Raw genomic sequence first — 20,576 nt, 5'->3', positions numbered from 1 at the left:
CGCTAAGACTAGTTACTTTTCCATCATCCTGTGCTTTAGCCGTGGCTAATCCCATCACGCTCTGGTACTGTAGACCTGTGTTAACTTCTCATTGACTGCTGCAGTCATACAGTACATGGGGTTGTTCCCAGAACTGTCTGGGGTTTGAAGCATTTCCCATAATCCCATATTGTAGAGAATCATGACAGATCATCATAAGAAGCCAATCCAGAATTGCCTTCCCACCAAATGCTGAAAATGGTAGCCCTTGGTGCTTCTGCATGAATTTGCCATCTCTGCCCAGGGGTTAAGAATGAAAGTACCTTTCTCTCTCTCTCTCTCTCTCTCTCTCTCTCTGTTCCCCACATCCCAGCTTGGCTGCCCTAAAACTCTACCTTGGTGCCAAATTAAATCATCATGGCTGGGCCTCTGTGTGTGTGTTCAGGACTCCTGAGTTCTTTGGGAGAGGAATGAGATCTGGCCCTACAGGAGTGGGGCTGATGGGAGCTATGACTCCTTTGAAAGAGTCCAAGATTTAGTCCGCACAACTATTTTTCCCTAGTGGCATATGTGAAGCAATAATAAAGAAGTGAGTGCTTCTGGGCATGTGCAGAGTACATTTCCCTGACCACAACTAAGACAATTCTTCACACCTTTGGGACCCAGAGGAAGGTCTCCCAGGCCAAAGGAAGTATTTCATTAGAGGATCTTAGAAATGTAGCACCTGAAATGTTCCTCCCACAAGACATGAGGAAGAATGCAAAGGCAGCATCAGTTTATTCTGTAAAGAACAGCTTTCAACCTGTTGCAAATCATGTTCAGGGCCTCCCCCAGGAGCCTGGGATGCTAAATAGGGGAACGGTCTTTCAAACAGAAGCCTATCCCCAAGCAAGGAGATAGAGATGATCAGCAGCAGCCACCATCCTGTCTCGGTATTCAAGCTCTATGTAGTTACCTTCTGGGACTCCTCTGAATCCATGAGCAATACCCCAGCAACAGGCAGCAATCACCCCTGTAGAGTCACTGTCCCCTGTGGGTTAGTGGGAAGACACACACAGAAAGCAAGTTAAATGCAGCCAGCTTTAGGGTGACACACTTTTAGAAGGTGGGGTGGAGGTGGAATTTGTCTCCTGACTCACCACCATGGAACATGGCACGCCCACAGAGCTCCTCCCAGCTGTCCCCTGCACCCAGCAGAGCATCATAGGCAATCATGGGGGCATCGTGACCGCTCCGCCCGGCCCACCCATCCAGGCTGAAGGTTTTGTAGATGACATCACGCTCAGCAGGACTATAGGCAGGAGGAAACTGAGCAGGGTCCCGGCCCTTAGAAAGGCCCCGCTCCGAGAGGTACCTAAATAGGGGAAGAGCAAAACTGCAAAACCTGAGAGAGTCTTCAAGATCTCACTGAGAGTATGTGGTATAGTGATTAGTGTTGGAGTATGGCCAGAGAGAACTTGGGTTGAAGTCCCCACTCAGCCCTGAAGCTCGCTGGGTGACAACTGCTTCTCAGCCTAACCTATCTTACAGGGTTGTTGCAGTGATAGTTTGGGGAAAGACAATGTATACTGCTCTGAGCTCTTCAGAGCATGGAATAAAAATGAAATAAATCAACAGCATGACCTTCTCATCATGATGACTCTACATGTCAGCCTTTACTCTGACTATCTGAGATAACATTGGCATTACAGTCAATGTGTTTTTTTCTTGGCTCAGGGTGAGCAATTTTTTTTCTAAATTCAATTTTGAATTTTGCTGTGTTTTTTAAAATCAAGCTAAATCTTAAGTTCTGTTTTAAAGTAATCGTGTTGAGTTGTGGTCTTGCCAAAATCTAACACCAGCCTGTTTCGTTAAAATCTTCATATTCAAGATGAAGAGTATATAGCAAAGGGGGGCAATTATTAAAATACACAATCAAATTTTGACAAGGAGATTTAAGTCCTTCCTCCAAGTATCCCAAGATAGCATACATACGATTGTATCCAACTTACTCAGTGTAGACTCATTGAAATAAATGGACTCTTGGGTATGATTTTGTTGAATACAACCCATTATCTCCCCCCACCCATTTTATCTTCACAACAAGGCAGTGAGGTAGGTTAGGCTGATAAAGTGCCTGTCCAGATTCCCTCAGAAGTTACTGACTGAGCAGGTATTTGAACCCAGGCCTCGCTGGTCCTAATCCAACACTCCAACCCTACACTATACCAGCTCTCAGTTTGCCACAGAATCTGGTTGAGAAGCTCAGTTATTTATTTATCCATTCATTTTTAAAAAGCAGATTTCTAGACATCCTGATAAAGGATGTGTGCTGGAAACCAGGAAAGAGCCTTAGAACTGTGATGCCCTTAAAAAATAAAGTAACCCCCCCTCTACTTCCCAAGATCCTTATTCTCCATACCACCACCCACCCAAAGCACTTACCACTTCCATTTCTCCTGGAAATAGGCCCAGGCCCCCACATTGGAGTCACTCTCAGCAGCGGCTGCTCGAATGTACTCTAAGGCAAGGGGCAGGGTCTTGAGCAATCTGGATCCCCATTGCTCAAGTGGGAGGCCCTGCACTGCATAAGCAGTAAACAGGGCAGAGGCCAGAGCTCCCAGATAGCCTACAACAGAGGAAGGATGGAGGGTAGAAATTAGCATCCTTTAAGGCAACCCAGAGAAGTTGATTAGGCTCAGCTATAGGTGCTTGTTCAAGGCTTTACCCAGAAGGCTTTATGGTGTTAGCAGGGATCTGAACCAAAGCTGATTTTTAAAAGAACACTTTAAAAGCTGCTCCCTCTCAGGTTTGCTACGAATATATTTTATTTCAGTGGTTCCCAGACTTTTTCCCCCCATGGACCACTTGAAAATTGCAGAGAGTCTTAGCGGACCACTTAATGATTTTTCTGCCTGTTGTAGCAATTGTAATGCGCTGGACTAGATGCTGTACGATTTTTAACTGTATTTGTATTGCTTCTTTTATTTCTTATATTGTATTTCAATTTGCATTCCACAGAATTAAAATTGTAATACAACATAATACAATGTAACAAATAAAAGAAGCAATAAAAATACATTTAATTTTTGTAAACCGCCCAGAGAGCTTTGGCTATGGGGCAGTACAGAAATGTAATAAATAAATAAATTAAATTAAATTAAAATACAGTTAAAATCAACATGAATATGTAACACAGACGTGCACAGAAGAACCTTGTGGTAGTCCACAGGCCAAAGTTTAGAAATGCCTGCTTCATTTCATCCTGGGGGGCACGAATGATTCTGCACTTTTTTTCCCCGTTTGGTTCAGTTTGAAGCAGGAAAAAGCTACATAGGGAGGGAGCCTATTGCACAGTGCTTGTGACATCCCCACTACAGTGACCCCACCCACACTGATCCCCGGAGCAGTTTGACAACAGCTTTGAAAATGTTTGCCAATAATTTGATAAGGTGAAATATATAGGTTTTAAATGTATATACATATACACATAAAGAAGCTTCTCTAATTTTTGAACAACAAGCAATGGCACATAGCCACCCTGAAGCATGAAGGGAGATGCAAAGGCATTTTACTTGCTAGTATATATCTGTGTAACTTGTAAAGCCAGGAATATGGATGGAAGACCCACTAGGGCCCATGTTAAAATATCACATCTGCCTTTACCCTCAGACCTCACAAATCTGAGGCTCAGTCTAGGCATGCAGCAGAAGGAGGGGGCAGAATGGATTATATTAAGAGTGCAGTTGGGAAATACCACTTCTGAACACTCCTCTATATTAAACAAACCCACAACAGAAAACTAGCACATCGGGGAGAATTCTACTTTGGCTCTTTGCTTGTTTTACTAGTCTTCAGTTTGCAGGGGATTTTTAATACAAGGGCATTGTGATCCTCCACCTGCAGTCTGAAGTGCTCATGCTACCACCTCAGGATTTTGCCTTCTCACTCTGCTCCATGGGTAGACCACCAGGCCAAAGACCAACACTAATCACTACATGAAATTCACACGCAGCTTTTCTGTCATGGAGAAAGCCTCCAGTCTTAGCATTGTCGCTTCTGCTTACCACCATCCTGGAAGGCACCTCCTTATGGAGCTACTGCCCCACATATTCATGTACCTGTGGGGTGGTGGTGTGTCATTCTTCCACTTTCTGTGCTGACTTGGATCAATGTATTTAGCTCTGAAGGGCGAGGATACCTGGGAAAGATGTTGGCCAGGGGTCACTATGGAGTTCAACATGGCCTTCAGCCTTTTGTTATTCTTGGCTTTGTCCTCTCTTCCCCCCCCCCGGCACACTATGTTACCTAAGCCCAATGCACATGGACCTCATTGCTGCTCCACAACCTGTTGCACTGGGGTTGAAGGGAATGCGATAGCCCTTTGGCTCCCCTGGACGCAACTGAGATGTTCCTGCAGGCAGGAGAAAAAGAGAGATACATTGAGATGTTTAGGAGCCAAACTGCAGATGATCTTTAGCCACATGTAGATTGTTCTTTTACAGAATGCAGCTGTAGAGGCTGCAATCTAAAGTGGAAGACTCAGGAAGGGTAGGAAGAAAGTGGCCTTCCTCACCCCATTCGGTGATTTTTCTGCTAAAAAATGGCCTTCCAGGCAAAGCTCCTGTTCCCCTTCCTTTTTCCACTTCTGTAGTTTTTCCACTAAGTATCACTCCTGCTGCTCAATCTGCTTCTCCCTCTCACCCACCCAAAAGGACAAAGCAGTTGTGACTGGTGCCCATTGGGGCGGGTAGGGTGGAAGGCAGGGAGGGCAACAGTCGGTGGAGCCACAGATGAAGCTAGCTAGTTCTAGTTTTGTCTCAAAGGCAGCCCCACGTACAATGCATTAAATTAATCTAACTTGAAAAAGAGCCATATGCAACTGAACATAGTTTACATTGGTCCTGGTGTAAGTCTGGTGGGAATGTAGTAGCAATGGCTGAGAGCTGTGAACAAGCAAGTCCCTCATTCAGATTTCACCTCTGCTGCCATATCTCCATCAGCACACAAACACACATAGGCCACCTACAGTGTGAATATCAGCTACTTTACAAGATTGTTAAGATTACTGAGACAAAATGTGACGTGCTTTCAACTCTTTAAAAAAAGCACTGTAAAAAACCTAAACATTATTAATATCAATGAGAAGGGAGCAAACCTAGACATTTATTTATATCTCACCTTTCCATGAACACATTCAAAATAGGTTCTAAACCACCCCCACCTCCATTATATTGTCACAATAACCCTGTGAGGTAGGTTAGGCTGAGATATAGTGACTTGCCCAAGGTTACCCAGTAAGTTGAGTGGGAATTTGAACCTGGGTCTCCCCAGTCTCAGCTCAACACTCTGACTACTAGACCGTGCTGGCATACAGATAAGGATGGAGGAGAAACAGGGCCGGTTCTAAAGGGAGGCCACGTGGGGCACTGGCCCAAGGGCCCCTGCAGCTACAGGGTGGCCCTCAGCAGCCCCTCCACTCCCCGCAGCACCATCCGCAGATCACAGGGCAGGAGCTTCCGCCTGCCCACCATTTCCTTGCCCCACCTACCTTTCTCCTGCCTTTTAGCATTGCCCTTAATGAAGATGGCGTCCGTGGCTTCCCTAAGGTACTGAAGCCGCTGCCGCCATCTTAGTTGATGGCAGAGATGCGCGCGAGTAGCACGCACGTGTGCCATCAACAAAGATGGCAGCAGAGGCTTCATCCCCTTAGGGAACCACGGCCACCATCTTCATTAAGGGCAATGGTAAAAGACAGGAGACTGGTGGGGGGGCATGGGGGCTGCACGCATACACCAGGGGTCAGGGCAAGCTGATGTCCAAGGGCCCCGGCATCCCTGGAGCCGGCCCTGGGGAGAAATTTGATTCAGTTTGTATTTCAAGCCGAGTCTATCAAATCCACACTTTTAGAAACAATATGAGAACCAAAACATAGTCATCCTTTGAAATTTGCACTTTTCCAGATTTTGCTATGTAGTTCTCAAATCAATGTTTACAAAAATGCAGGTCCTTCCATCTCTGTATACAGGTGGTGACAATTGCACAGGGCAGGGAGACCACCATTGTTCCTTCTGGTTTCTATTCCATGCTGAGAAGAAGAGTAGCAGTCATTCCATATTTTCTTATATTAAATGAGTGAGGAAGGGACCACCAGAAAAGAACCTTCAAAAAACAATGTTTGTGCATGATCTGTATGTGGGGAACTCCTAATGTAGGTGAGGAAATAGATCCCTTCTTGAATTCTACATCAGAACTGCCATTCCCACCCAGTGCACCCACCCCCAATATTTTCTTTTTAACATTTTAAAAACATAGCCAATCATCAAAAAGTTATTGTCCAACAGAATTATATTGCTGCAACCTGCACAAGACAGTGCTGATGTAAGTTACCCAGAATGCTTGTGGGCCCAGGCTTCCGCCCCTCCATGTCGTTCATAGCTTCAACATAGCGTCTGGCCAACTCCTGAAACAGTGACTCTCCATCCTTTCCTGTACAGGTAGAGGGAACACAAAGAAGAACAGTTTCCTCTCTACAAATCAGCTCTGCCTCTCCACCCCACCGCAGAAAAAAAATCACGAATTTTTTTGTGCTACTGCCTTCCTCTCGTCCTGGCTGCCTCACTCCTTTCATTGCTTAAGGAAGCCTGCACAAAATCCATGTGCCCCAAAGCCATCTTGAAGATGCTTTCCTCCCTCCTATAAGAATTTATAGCCTGCAAAGGCTCCAGAGCCAGCATGTTTTGGACAAAATGTGTCCAGCTTTGGTTATTTATTTACTATTACATTTAAAACCGCCTCCCTTTCCTCCTAGGAGCTAAAGATGATGTATACTATTCTCCCCCTCCTCTGTTTTATCCTCACAACAACCCTGTCAAGGAGGTTAGGCTGAGAGACAGCAGTGATCCGGTTCTCACATAACACTTGAGACAAACCACAAGCTGTGTGTGACCAAGGTTTCTTCTTCTCGCTCCTAATTTGTCTGGGGGCGACTGACAAACCAAAAACTTGGGCTCTGACATAATGCTAAACCAAACTGAGGTTTAGTCCCAGGTAACACAGCAACAGCAGCAACACCAGTGGAGGAGGACTGCGGCTGTAATCTTTGCTCCAGAAACCCACATGTTTGCTCATTCACACTTAGCCATGGCTTAGTTTAACTTTACATGCAAACTGGGCCAGTAACTAGCTGAAAATCACCCTGTCAGCTTCACAGCTGAGTCAGGATTTGAACCCTGGTCTCCCAGCTCCTAGTCCAGTCTTTTAGGCTATGCCTCATGATCAGAGTAGAGTGCTCATTTCCCTGGCTGCAATCACTGCTCTCCCCTTTAATAATAATAATAACACAATAACAGTAACAACAATAATAACAATACAATCTGCACTTGTTAATTCATGCCCACTTAGAAATGCAAACGATTAAGTGATATATAAATGTCTTACATAAATGAATAAAACAAATGTCAATCTAATCTACACACATTTTTTAAAAACCACCCATTGAGCCTGAACCTTAGCTTGCCCCGTTTGGGACTAATCAGGAGCAGGTTAGCTTTCAGTCTACAGTTTTGGCAGTTACTGGAAGGGTTCAGGGCCTGCCTCTTTTGGTGAAACCTGAAGAATAATTGCACTTGAAGGACTTGAACACATCCTAACTCTGCTCTAAGGCCACATTCACACCACACATTTGTTCCATATTGTTCCACTTGAAACAGTCCTGGCTTCCCCCAAAGAATCCTGGGAAGTGTAGCTTGTGAAGGGTGCTGAGAGTTGTTTGGAGACCCCATTCCCCTCACAGAGCTACAATTCCCAAAGGTCTCTGGGACGAGGGACTGACTGTTAAACCACTCTGAAAAGTATAGCTCTGTGAGGAGAGTAGGAATCTCCTAACAACTCTCAGAACCCTTCACAAACAATTGCAAATTGCTGCAGAAATATGGAGAACCAAATTTAAGACTGGAAAAATTAGAAACTGAGAGAACCAAAGGTGACAGATCTCTCCATCCCTAACTGCAGGTAGGTGGGGTCTGTGTGTCACATATTTGAATGTTCCCCTATGTCAGGGATGGAGCACTATGGTCCTCCAAACAACCCTCATCAGCCGCAGCCAATATTAGAGATGATGGGAGTCAGAGTCCAACAACATCTGGAGGGACAAAGGCTTCCCATCCCTGCCCTATGTTTAAATCTCCCTGTCTACTGTGAATATTAGCATCACTGCCTAAGGGCTAGGAGTCACACAGAACTTTCTCCCTGATGCACTACTTTTCTATTTGCTGGGAGATTTTTTGAGGACACGTGGGGTGCTTTCTTTTTTGTGGATATTTCTGTTTTTACACAGGGGAGTATTCGAACATAGTATCTCCCACATCTTTAGCCTGAAGTGGTACAGCCCATTCTACCACACCTCCTCTTGATGCATATGTGCAGCAGAACAAGGCAGAAGAATGTTGAGATGGTAGATGAACTGTACCACTTCTGGGGCTACAAGTGTGGGGAGTACCACTTTTGAGTGCTTTCCCATGCAAAAATGGCCTGCAAAAAGAAAAGGAGCATTTAAAGGAGAAAGTTTCTAGCTCTCTACTTTGTCTGAGATATTGGTTTTCTATTTGTTGGGGGCTATTAATCAGTGAAGCTGTTGGAGCATTCAGTGCTGTGTTCACCTATCTGTCTGCAGCCTGAAGTGGCTCAGTCCATAACCTTAAAATTCTACCACCTCATTCTACTGTACTTGTAGCTAATGTGGTGCCCTCTAGATATTGTTAGACTACAACTCCCATCAGTCCTAGCTAGCAATGTCAACGGCAGTGATCAATAATGACGGGAGTTGTAGTCCAACAACATCTGGAGGGCACCATGTCGACTACTCCTGATGCAGACCCAGGCTGGGCATCAGGATGCAAAATCCTTGGGGCTCGCTGCTGACTCCTGCCCTGGGCTATCTAATCAGCACCAGGTGGCTGGATTTGGGGCACTGCCATTTTAATCTCTTACCATACCCCAGGGTCAGTGGCATTGTGGGAAATTAAAATGGTGACTTGCTACCCACTGGTGATTGGAGACCTGCTGCTCTCCCCACCAAATGAACCAATAGGAAGTGAGGTGGGCACTCACATAGGAGGAGGCCAAACAGAGGACAATTTGGTGAGGGACCCCTCAGTCAGTCCTGAAGTGGTACAGCCCTGCTGTAATAGAGAAAACATATTTGCCAGGGAACAAGAGCGTGTCTAGCAAGGCTACATTCCAGTATTGTTCCACTTTAAATAGTCATGGCTTTTCCCAAAGAATCCTGGGAAGGGCCTGTCAAAGAAAACTGTAAGCCTGCTTGGCCTTTCCTGCTACTCACCAGTGGCCAGAGCCTCAGCAGTCGCCAGATGCAGAACGGTGTCATCACTGACAGGCCAGTCAGGAAGGGCTGCACGAATCTTGCCAAGACCCCCCATTTCCTGGAGCTCCTGGTGGATCTGGGGCCCTGAGGTGCAGTATTCCCAGCGCTGGTTGTGATAGCCAAGGGCATCTCCTGCCCCAGAGAGCACCATCGCTGCACGATAGGCTTCCTTGGAGGGAGTCTGGACACTCCTATAGGAAAGTACAAACTGATGGACAAGACTGTGCATAGTTTTTTTTTTAAACAAACATTAACCACATGACAACAATCAAATAGTAGCCTAACAAGATCTGAATTTAGCAATCCACATTAACAGTGTTGGGATACAAACGCAAACTTTAAACACAAATTGCCCTAACACAAATTGCCCTATAACTGTTATAAACAGTTCAAAATGAGCATCACAAGCAAGCGAGATAGCAGGCTGTGCAATACATGGGGCTGCAAATTAGTTTGCGTTTGTATCCCAATTCCAACCCTCCCCCCTTTGAAAGATGGATGTGGATGTGCCCCATTTATCCTCATAATAACCCTGTGAGATAGGCTATGCTCAGACTGGTCCCTGGTCCAAGATCACTCAGTAAACTTCACGGCTAATCAGGAGGATATGAACCCAGGTCTTCCCCCCACCCCGGATAAATTCCAAAACGCTAACCACTACATCACCTTTTGCCAGCTCATTTTTCTATGACTATCAGCTGATCCTCATGAATTGGGTATTATGCTATCTGTATTGCGGCTCTCTGTAGGCTGTATCCGTTTGTTCAGCATTTATTCGTTGGATCAACACAGTTGCCTGCACTTTTGGATTCTCTTTGTAGGCGTGGCTATGGATACATTCATGATGAGCTCCCGAACGTCAAAAATTACTACTGCCCATGCCCGAACTCACTCTTAGCATTAACTGTCATGATATATCAGTGTACAGTATTACGTCCATTACGGTGGTAAGAATTCTCGGCAGTAAACTTCGTCGACAAGCCACCTCTTTCACGTAAAGAGCGGGAAGCCTATGCATTATTAGACAGTAGCGTCGCCTTACAAAAAGCAAGCGGAATTGAGGCATGAGAGCGGGTGCGCAATAAAAAGGGGTGGGTCTCAATTTAGGCTTATTGTTTTGCGGGAGAGAGGCGATTAGCTGCTTACAGGCCTTCCATGTTGAGGGGGGGCGGCGGCTGCAGGTCTTCCACCAGTCTCTTCCAGACAGGCCCTTGCAGCAGACCCCGTACTTCCTTCAGCCCCTGAGCCTGCTGCCTCAGCGCTTTCTAAGCTAAGCAACAGCCCGGCTGTACCCCATCCAAAGTCCAAGTGGGAGGATCTTAAAGTGAAAGGGCCCTCTGTGTGTTTTTCAGTGTGCCTGTTCCACTTCCAAGAAGGGGCTGTGGAAGGTTTGTGCCTTTAACGGGGAGGGGGGGCACGCTCTTTTTCCTAGTGCTTAATTTGATTTTTTCAGAACCTTAGGTTGTGTGAGATGAAGAATAAAGAGTGCCTCTGACCATAAGCAGAGTATTTCTTGCCACTGAGTACTTAGTTACCTTCTGTAATGAAAGAGGGAAGGCTATAATATGAGACCACTGAGCATGTAAGAATACCATCGCTGAATCTGACCAAATGTCTAAAACTAGATCTTTATTAATAGGGCAGCTAGATCATCCTAGAAAGCTCACAAGCAGAGTGCATGATTACAGTTATCTCATGTTGTTTGGCTTCTCCCTCCAGGGCCTAGAGTTGCCATGTTCCTGGCCTGAGACTGATCCTGTATCTTTAGGAAAAGAGAAAGTCAGCCAAGTGCAGGTGTTCTTGCAACACTATAATGAGAAAAACCATAAGGTGGAATTTTCCCTTCCCCCTCCACAACTTTTAAAGATACAAAAGACCTCTTGGAGGCCAGGAACCTGGCAACCCTACCAGGGGCACCTACCACCAGCTGCCCTGTGGGAAAGGAAAGAGTTGGCTACTCTCCCCCGCCCACAGGGACACCTGCAGTACCACCAGCTGCCCTATGGAAGAACATAAGAAGAGCCTGCTGGATCAGGCCAATGGCCCTTCTAGTCCAGCATCTTGTTCTCACAGAGGCCAACCAGATGCTCATGGAAAGCTAGCACTCTCCCCTCCTGAAGTTTCCAGCAACTGGTATTCAGCAATGTACTGCCCTTGACTCTGGAGGGAGAATATAGCCATTATGGTAGTAGCACTAGCCATTGATAGCCTTATCCTCCATGAATTTAGCTAATCTTTTAAAACCATCCACATTGGTAGCCCTCACTGCATCCTATGGGAGCAAATTCCATAGTTTATATATGCACTGTGGAAATAATTACTTTCTTCTGTCTGCCCTGAAACTTCCATCATTCAGCTTCATTGGATCTCCAAGGGTTCTGGTGTCTTGAGAGAGAAAAATGTTTCTCTATCCGCTTTCTCTGTGCCATGCATCATTTTGAACACTGCTATCAGGATGGATTCTGATTATTCGTTCCATGTTTCCAAAGAAGTAGATGTGGAGTTATGTTGCTATAGCAAAATAAACAGAATCTTCAAAACTAACAAATTTTGGCACAAGTTTTCATTGACTAGAGGCAAGTTCAGATGCATAATATATGTTGATATTGCTTGTTGTTTTTTCCACTAAATGTACATGGATGTTGCATGTAAGCCTTGGAATTATTTGTATCTTATTTATTTATTTTATTTATTTATATCCTGCCCTTCTTCCCAGCAGGAGCCCTTGAAAGATGTGTAGAAATAATAATAAATAATAAACAACTACCTCTAAAGGAGGAGGTTCCATTTACATAGCATGGCTACCTTGTCCTTCCTGAATTCTCTCCCTCCACCCCACCCCCATCTTTTTAATAGCTATCTATCTTACTAACCAGCACATATGCAGTTAATTCTATACATTAATTATACATTGGATGAAGACGTACCATTGTTTATGTGTCCTGAACCTACAACTGCTAATGAATTTAATTGGGTAACCATGAATGATAGTAATTAGATAACCATGTTCTCTTTCCTCACCCACCCACTTCTTTCCAAATTATTTATCATGCCATTAAAGTACTTATCAGGTCTCTCTTTATGTGCCTTTTCCTTCCCTTCTACAGTAAAAATTTCAAGCCTGGACTGGCCTCAATCAGGAGAGACAGTTGGAGCATATCCTATATGCTGCACTGGAGTATACTCCATTTTATAACTCTGTGTAAGAGCCATCCTAGATAAAATTATGCTATAGTTAGGCAAGAGTGTCTCCCATACCTCTTTTGTTTTAGTTGCATATGTAACTTATTTCACAACTTTGATGTAGAATTTGCATGCAGATGATATCCCTATCATATATGATGGTAAACTTGCATGTATGCATCTGATCACAATTATTCATGTGCAAATGCAATTCTGGCCCTACAAGTCATTGTTGCCAGATTTAGAAGTGCAGATGAAGTATTTCTTCTGTTTGATCCAGCTATCAAAGGGACAATTGAGTAGACAGCATGACAGGCACTCCTCAAGGATGGTGCTTCAGGCAGTTGCCTACATTGCCTCCCCTTTAATCCAGCCCTCCCTCTTTGCCCTACCAGATTCCAGGCCCTGATGTTCTCAGAGATGGTCGATTCAGTCTCCCATCCACTGCCATTGAGCACACATAAAAGAGACATGTCCATCATAGCAACATCAATTCATTAAATTTTGAAACTGGTTTAATGGTCGTAACTCTCCCCAAGAGTCCTGAAAATTAAAAGTATTGAAAAAATGATTTAAGATAGTAATGTATCCTGCTATGGAACTGCCATTTTCACAGTTCCTTGGATGGCATGGAAGTTTTCAGCTACATGGGGTTGAAGCCAGTTTAAATTCATAGTTGTGCAGAAATGTGATGATTAGTGTGTGGGCACTTCCTGGGAGACAACATCAGTTTCAGAACTGCATCTTGTAGAGCTGTTACCGCTCACAAACTCCTGAAGCTTTGCCTCAAGTTGTTCCAGAGCCTTTACAATTTGATCCAGCTTGCTTAGGACCTCTGAATGGCCAAGACATGGTGGGGATAAATATGAATCTTCCAGGTCTTCAGATTGCTGTGAAGGGCCTGCAGGGAATTAGATTTAGTGTTGAACACACACCAGAGATAGAAATGTATTCAGTTTAAAATAAAAAACAAAGCTGAGAGAGTCTTGTGATGTACCTGTTATATTTTGTATTTCTCCTGTATTGGCACACAGTAAGCACAAACTCCAAAAACTGAAATTACTGTGTAGAAATACAAAGCGACCATGATTTTAAGGCATTTGTGAGTGTATTTGTAATGGCTTTGTTAATAGCTACCTGCCTAGACACCTAAAATGGGTAAGATCCATCTTCTACAGGTAATCAGGCCCAGAGTTATTTGTAAATAGAAGATAACAGGATTTTTTATAGCATAAAATTTATTCCTTCAGTGTTCCTCAAATTATTAACGTGGGGGGCAGGGGAAGATAAGCAAGTATCTTTTTGTTGATGATTGAGATTTATAGATCTTAGCAACACTGACTTAATTTTTAAATTGTAACTATATCCCCAGTTATATTGTGATCACAATAAACCCTTTAACACACTTATTGGACTAACTGTTCAGAGCCCTGATCCTATGTATACTTACTGGGTGAAAGCCCCATTAAACACAGCATGGATTGCACTGCACATCCACTTGAAGCCAGTGGAACAAGTTTGTCATCATGCTAGCTTTGGTCCTATGCCATACTTACTCTGAAGTATGAATGAATGTCAGTCTTCTTAAACCAGCTCTGCTAAGATGAGCTTTTGTTTTTCCCCACCTGCTTTGAGAAGGACCATAGCTCAGTGGGAGAACATCTGCTCTAGGTGGAGAAGGTTCTATGTTCAATCCCTGGCATCTGTAGGTAGGGCCGTGAGAGATCCCTGTCTGAAATCCTGAAGAGCTGCTGCCAATCACTGTGGACAGTATTGGTGTAGGTGAACTAGTGGGCTGATTCAGGACTAGCCCTAACTAGGCAGTGTGAGACAATGGCCTCAGGTCAGGTGGGAGATGCTGACGGGCAAGCATCAGACAGAAAGTGTGTGTGTGCACTATCCATGCAGCCTGCCCTGCATCCACTAAGCTGGCCTGTGCTGTGCTGTGCTGTGGGAGATGCTGTGCCATTGCTTTTGTTGAAATAAGATTCAGTAGCTAGTCTGGCTAGAATGGAGGGAGGCAACATTTTGTCCTTTGCCTCAGGCAGCAAAACATCTTGGGCAGCTTCCTAAGTTCCCAATCCTGTTCAGCATCACCTCTTGGACAATGTGGTTGTTCACATTTCTCAGGTTCTGAATCTTTGGGTTTCTTTTTAATTCTTCTCTTTTTCTCCCTATAGCTAGGCTCTTATTATGTTATTTCCCCCCTCTTTATTTAAAGATTTATTTATAACTTTTTCTGGACAACAGTAAATCATAACCAACCTTCACACATCCTAACAAGAATGATACATCGTTTCAATGAACATAAAAGTCAGTGTTACATAGTTCATATGTGGCATTTATCTAACATTTTAATATCCCACAATGGCTGAGTGTAGGATCAACCCTGACACACTGTGGGAAATTTAAATGGTGGCTTCCAGACCCTACTGTTGGCAGCCATTTTAATTTCCCACAATATCCCAGACTCCAGAGTGATACAACATCAGGGGCACCGTGGGAAATTAAAATGGTAGCTTGTCAGATCCAGTCCCTGGCATGGATAAGTGGTTGGCTGTGCCAGGAACCTGCCAGTAAAAAGGTAAAGGCTGTGTTTTGGAAGTTTCTGGCAGGAAATGTTTTCTCCTGCCCCAGCAAGGAGTGCTGCATGATAATGGGGAAGATTCTTAGAAGGCCAGAGCTTGTAGGTGATTGTGATGGTGGATAGTTTGAATGTATCCAGCACTGCCCCCCTCCATCCACACATCTTCCTGCTCTCTTACCTGCAACTTGCAGAGTCACTTCCCTGACACGTACTTCAGGTGAGTATGTGATGTAGCATCTGTAGTTACCAGAGTTTTCAGCACCAACCTGGGAGATGTGTAGGGAAGCATTTCCGTTCACCAGCTCTTCTTGGCTCAGGCTGACACCTTTCCTGAACACGCTCACCACATCGTCAAACTCTGCCAGCTGTTTGCCCCGGTGGAACCACAGGATTGAGAGGCGGCTGAGGTCCACAGCAGCTCCGTGGACAGTAAAAATGCAATTCAGCAACACATCGTCTCCGACTGCCGCTTTCACCAGGGAGGGGTCTGCCTGCACTTGCAGCTTCCCAGCTGGGCAAGCAACATCAGACAGATACATAAGGAAAGCTTTACTAGATCATACCAAAAGGCCTGTTTAAGTCCAGCATCCTGCTCCTCACTGTGGCCAACCAGGTGCCTCCATGAAATCTACAAGCAGGACATGAATGCAATAACCCTGTTGTTGCCTAACAACTGGAACTGAGATTACATTGGCACCATACGCAGAACTTGGAAAATTTACTTTTTTTGAACTACAGCTCCCATCAGCCCCAGCCAGCATGGCCACTGGATTGGGCTGATGGGAATTGTAGTTCAAAAAAGTAACTTTTCCAAGCTCTGACCATATGTTTAAAGCACTCTTGTACCACTTTACTAGTCATGGCTCTCCCTTCCCTGGAAGAATCCAGGGAACTGTAGTTTGTTAAGGGTGCTGGGAATTATAGTTCTGTGAGAAGCCTAGCAACTCCCAGCAGCTTTAACAAACTACAGTTCCCAGGATTCTTTGGGAAAAGCCATGCCTGTTAAAGCGCTCTTATACGTACCACTTCAACTGTATGGTGTGGATATGACCAGAGAGGTATACTGTCTCTCAAACTCAGAAAAGCCCATCTAGCCATCATAACTATTAGGGCGGCCAGATGCAAAATATTTATTTATTAATTTTCTATACCGCCCCATAGCTGAAGCTCTCTGGGCGGTTCACAACAAGCAAGACAGCAAAATACAATTAAAACCACTTATAGAACAATTTAAACATACTAAAATACAAATATACTAGCATACTAAGATACTAAAATAAGTTGAGATGTTAAAATGTTAAAATTAAAATTATTAAATTTATTAAAATGCCTGGGAGAAAAGGAATGTTTTAACCTGGCGTCGAAAAGATAATAATGTTGGCGCCAGGTGTACCTCCACAGGGAGATCGTTCCATAATTCGGGGGCCACCACTGATAAAGCCCTTTTTCTTGTTACCATCCTCCGGGCTTCCCTCTGAGTAGGCACCCGGAGGAGGGCCTTCGATGTTGAACGAAGTGTACAGGTAGGTTCGTATCGGGAGAGACGTTCCATCAGGTATTGTGGTCCCAGGCCGTGTAAGGCTTTATAGGTTAAAACCAGTACCTTGAATCGGGCCCGGAAACATATAGGCAGCCAGTGCAAGTGGGCCAGAATCGGTGTTATATGTTCGGACCGCCTGGCCCCTGTTAACAATCTGGCCGCTGCATTTTGCATGAGCTGCAGTTTCCGAACCGTCTTCAAAGGCAGCCCCACGTAGAGCGCATTACAGTAATCTAATTTAGAGGTTACCAGAGCATGAACAACTGAAGCGAGATTGTCTCTATCCAGAAGAGGACAGCACACTTTTAATAGTTGTACAGAAGATGGAATTTCATCAGGTGCAGCTTGTCATGTGAAACTACATCTTCTGAAACTTGTATTCTCTGTTACAGATTTTAACAATGTTTTGATGGAATTATTTTATGTATTTTAATTATGAGTGGATTTTGTAATTGATTTTATGCTTGTAAACCAAGTAAAAGGAAAATACTGCTAGAAAGTGGGGGATAACACTTGCTTTGAAGCAACATCGTCTAGCCTCCCTTCAAACAAATCAGGATGAATGCTCATTAAATAGCTAACATTGTCTAGCCTCCCTTCAAACAAATGAAGTCAAACAGTTAATAAACAGGTTTTCTGGAAGCACCCAGAGTCACCCAATGAAATTGACTAGCAATAGGTTCAGGACAAACAAAGGTTCTTCTTCATGTAACAACACTAATAGTTTCATAGCTTCCAGATTAAGATGTGACCAATGGCTGCTACATTAGATTAATTTAAAGTGAGTCAGTGAGAGAGAGAGTTACATCTAAACCTCCCAGGATTTGCCTAGCAGCAGATATTAACCATGAGATAGATTGCAATAGGTGAAATATAAACCCTTTAAAAAATAAACTGGCTAAATAGAACCTCCATGTTTGAAGGCAATACATCTGTAAATACTCTCTATGAGAAACAATCTGGATGGTCATCACTTCATGTCCTGCTTGAGAGCTTGCAGAGGTATCAGGTTGCTCCCCAGATGACCGATGGTGGCTAGACAAATGCGCCTGTTAGTTCACAAGCAGGACACAATGATAACGTTGTCCATTCCCTCTTCTCCCCCACCCAGCAACATATTAGTGTTTCATTTCCAAGTGCCCTCCTGACCTTATGGCCATTTAGCTTAAGTGGCACACATTGCATAGCGGAGCAGTATTGTTCATAATACTGCTATATTAAAACTGACTTCCTTGGGAGGTGGTAGTGGGCTCTCCTCCTCTGGAAGTATTTATAACAGAAGCTGGATGGCCATGTCCCAGGGATGCTGTAGTTCAGGGCTTGAAAACCTGTGGCTGTCCAGATGTCCTTGGACTCCAACTCCCAGCAGCATGGCCAATGGTCAGGGGTGATGGGAGATGTAGTCCAGCAACACATGGGAGGCCCACAGGTTTCCCCACTGCTGAACTACATCATGACCTCCAAAGTCTCTTCCAACTGTATGACTCTAGCATCTCTTTGCTTCCCATCTCCCCCAATTCCACTGCAGGCAACTCACTGGCTTTCCCAAGGAAGCAGAATGAGGCGAGGAGGATCAGCGAGACGCAACACATCTCTGCAGGCAGTGACTGCTCTTCTGGAGTATGTGGAAGTGCCTTATAGCCCAGCCCACAATGGTCAAGGGAGAATGGGCTACGTGTCTGCTTGCATTATCAGCAGAGACAGCAATGGTGCCTCAGGACTCCTTGGCACCTCCAGATAATGGGATGTTTGTGCTTGCCTGGCACTGCCCCTATGATAGGCCTAATATCTCACCCCTTTCTATCTCAGTTTAAGTTCTGGCATTCCTGCCTAGCATTCCCCTGGTTATTGTGCAAGACGCGTCTGGCCTATCTTGAACATTTGCGGTGGCGTGGGTGGCTGAGGGAGATAATTGAGCTAAGAAACTGGCAACAGCAGGGCAGCACCCTCTACCCCAACGGTCTTGTCAAGAAGAGGCTTGGGCACTTGGCTTGAGCTTTCAAAACATATGGAAGAAAAGATTCAAGGGAGTGGTGGCAGGCTGTCACTCGTTTCAGCCACTAGCATCTCCATCCTGACTCCTCCCAACTAGAAGCATTTCCCCCCTTACTACTTGGAGGCAAATGGAGATGGGCAGGTGGTGACAGGTGGTTTATTATCCTCATTCACAAAATGAGGAGCAACACCTTCAGCGCTTTGTGAATTCAAGGAAGAGGAGAAATCTAGTAGATCGCCTCCCCCGTCTTCTCTGCTATGACTTTGTGGCAAAGCAGACAGGTGTGTGTTCCCCTGGAGTTTAGAGGGCCAGGTTTGGGACCTATTCTAGGGCTATAAACTTGCCAGTCATCAGAGCAAAGCATTTCCATTAGCAACACCTAGAGAGGGAACAGGTTGATCTGCCGATCAGTTGCAACATGCTGCTCTGGGCTCCTGCTGGGAAGAAGGGCAGGATATAAATAAAATGATAAATAAATAAATAAATAAATCTCTTTTAAGCTGAATTTTAAAAAAACTACTGGAACTTCTCCCACCAGGTTTTACAGTAAGAAGTTTGACTAGCATTGTGTGCCCCCATTTTCAGAAGAGAGAGGTAGAGATGCACCAGAACCAGGAGAACAGTGTTTCTACCCTTAATTCCTACCTGCTAGTGGATCAGTTTGATAGGCTAGCTTGAATGCTAACTTTTATGATTTGTTAATTTAATGAAGCAAACTGGGTGGAGCTTTTGAGGGCTGAAAGATGGGGTCTAAATGATTTTTATAAATAAAAAATGAGGCCATTACAAAAATCTGTCCCCCATTCCTAAGTCTTCCACAAAACTAAAACCTTTTCCTTAACAACTGGAATGAAGTTCCCATTTATTCCTCTGCCTTCACAATCTAAATCGGACCCCAGCTTTCCATGGATCTGTCTGGTTGTTAATTCATGTCCACTTTTCCTACCTCCTCTGATATTCGCTTCACACTTCTATGTAGTAGAATAGTGACAGGAAAATGGGGGGTTATTGTGGCCTCCAGCATAGTTCTCCCAACCCAAGGAGATTCCCACTTGATCCTACCTTCTCTTCTCAAGCTTAAAGGGGAGGAGATGCACCCAAAGGGGCAATTCAGTCCTGTCTGCTCCACAGTGCAAACACAGCAGAGCCTTTAATAAAGTCCCCCATATGCACCCCCGTGTGTGTGTGTGTGTCCCATATGGACCTCCGTGTGTGTGTGACACAAAAAAGTAACGCAAGAACCAAGGCTGCTTTCAGAGGGGTAGCTCCTATCACCACCCAATCATTGCTCTTCTGTTGTAAGCTACAAGCAGAATTGCAAACTACTTTCCACACTATCGGGTGTATTGTGCTTTTTCTGTGTATACATCCTACTGTGTTGTGTCCACACCAGGAATGACATTGTTGTTGTGGGTGGAGCCATTTGAAGTTCAACACACATTCTTTATCATGCTTGTGGTTGTTTTATCACCCTATTGTTTAAAGTCAATCTTTTAAATTCACACTAAATGCTTTTCCAGCAATGCTTTCTTTAAATGAAAGATGGGTATAGCACTGTGTCAGGTGTGGGGAACCTGTGGCCCTCCAGATGTTGCTGAACTACAACTTCCATCATCCCTGGCCATTGGCCATGCTTGCTGGGGCTGATGGGAGTTACAATTATGTTTGGTAACACCTGAAGGGCCAAAGGCTCCCCACACCTGCACTATATCATCAAACTGCTAAAATGTTAACTTTTATATTATGGTGTAATATACAACATCATAACGCTAATGTTTTTAAAAAAGGGTTTTAAAAAATTCTTCAGTCACTGCCATTTTAGTAACACTGTCAATGGTTGTGACTGGGAATGGTTCATAATAAGGTTTTTCTTTCACATTGCATTAATATAATGTTATAATTAGATTCTTTTTTCATTTAAAATAAT

At 44.4% G+C, this 20,576-nt stretch overlaps 2 protein-coding genes across 3 annotated transcripts; both read right to left on the bottom strand.

Moving 5' to 3' along the window:
- Window positions 1-737: 737 nt before the first annotated feature.
- On the bottom strand, window positions 738-10,649 carry LOC133366696 (ADP-ribosylhydrolase ARH1-like). Its single transcript, XM_061590091.1, has 8 exons — window positions 10,490-10,649; window positions 9,302-9,534; window positions 6,349-6,447; window positions 4,267-4,372; window positions 4,080-4,159; window positions 2,404-2,587; window positions 1,119-1,333; window positions 738-1,009 (listed from the first exon to the last, which is right to left on the bottom strand). Exons 1-8 carry the CDS (start codon window positions 10,498-10,500, stop codon window positions 858-860), a joined length of 1,080 nt encoding a protein of 359 aa, XP_061446075.1. The 5' UTR covers window positions 10,501-10,649; the 3' UTR covers window positions 738-857.
- Window positions 10,650-13,023: 2,374 nt separating this feature from the next.
- LOC133366594 (CD276 antigen-like) lies at window positions 13,024-18,345 on the bottom strand. Of its 2 annotated transcripts, none has more exons than XM_061589857.1 (3): window positions 18,191-18,345; window positions 15,292-15,624; window positions 13,024-13,427 (listed from the first exon to the last, which is right to left on the bottom strand). In XM_061589857.1, exons 1-3 carry the CDS (start codon window positions 18,243-18,245, stop codon window positions 13,222-13,224), a joined length of 594 nt encoding a protein of 197 aa, XP_061445841.1. In that variant the 5' UTR covers window positions 18,246-18,345; the 3' UTR covers window positions 13,024-13,221. The 2 variants fall into 2 exon arrangements, with proteins under 2 accessions (XP_061445841.1, XP_061445842.1); XM_061589858.1 differs by having other exon boundaries at window positions 13,342-13,427; window positions 15,380-15,624.
- Between the last annotated feature and the right edge of the window lie 2,231 nt (window positions 18,346-20,576).

This window comes from Rhineura floridana, chromosome 11 (genome assembly GCF_030035675.1).
Source record: "Rhineura floridana isolate rRhiFlo1 chromosome 11, rRhiFlo1.hap2, whole genome shotgun sequence".
NCBI classification, from domain to species: Eukaryota; Metazoa; Chordata; class Lepidosauria; order Squamata; family Rhineuridae; genus Rhineura; species Rhineura floridana.
The sequence above is the reverse complement of the archived record's forward strand: the minus strand, read 5'-3'. Positions and strand labels throughout refer to the sequence as shown.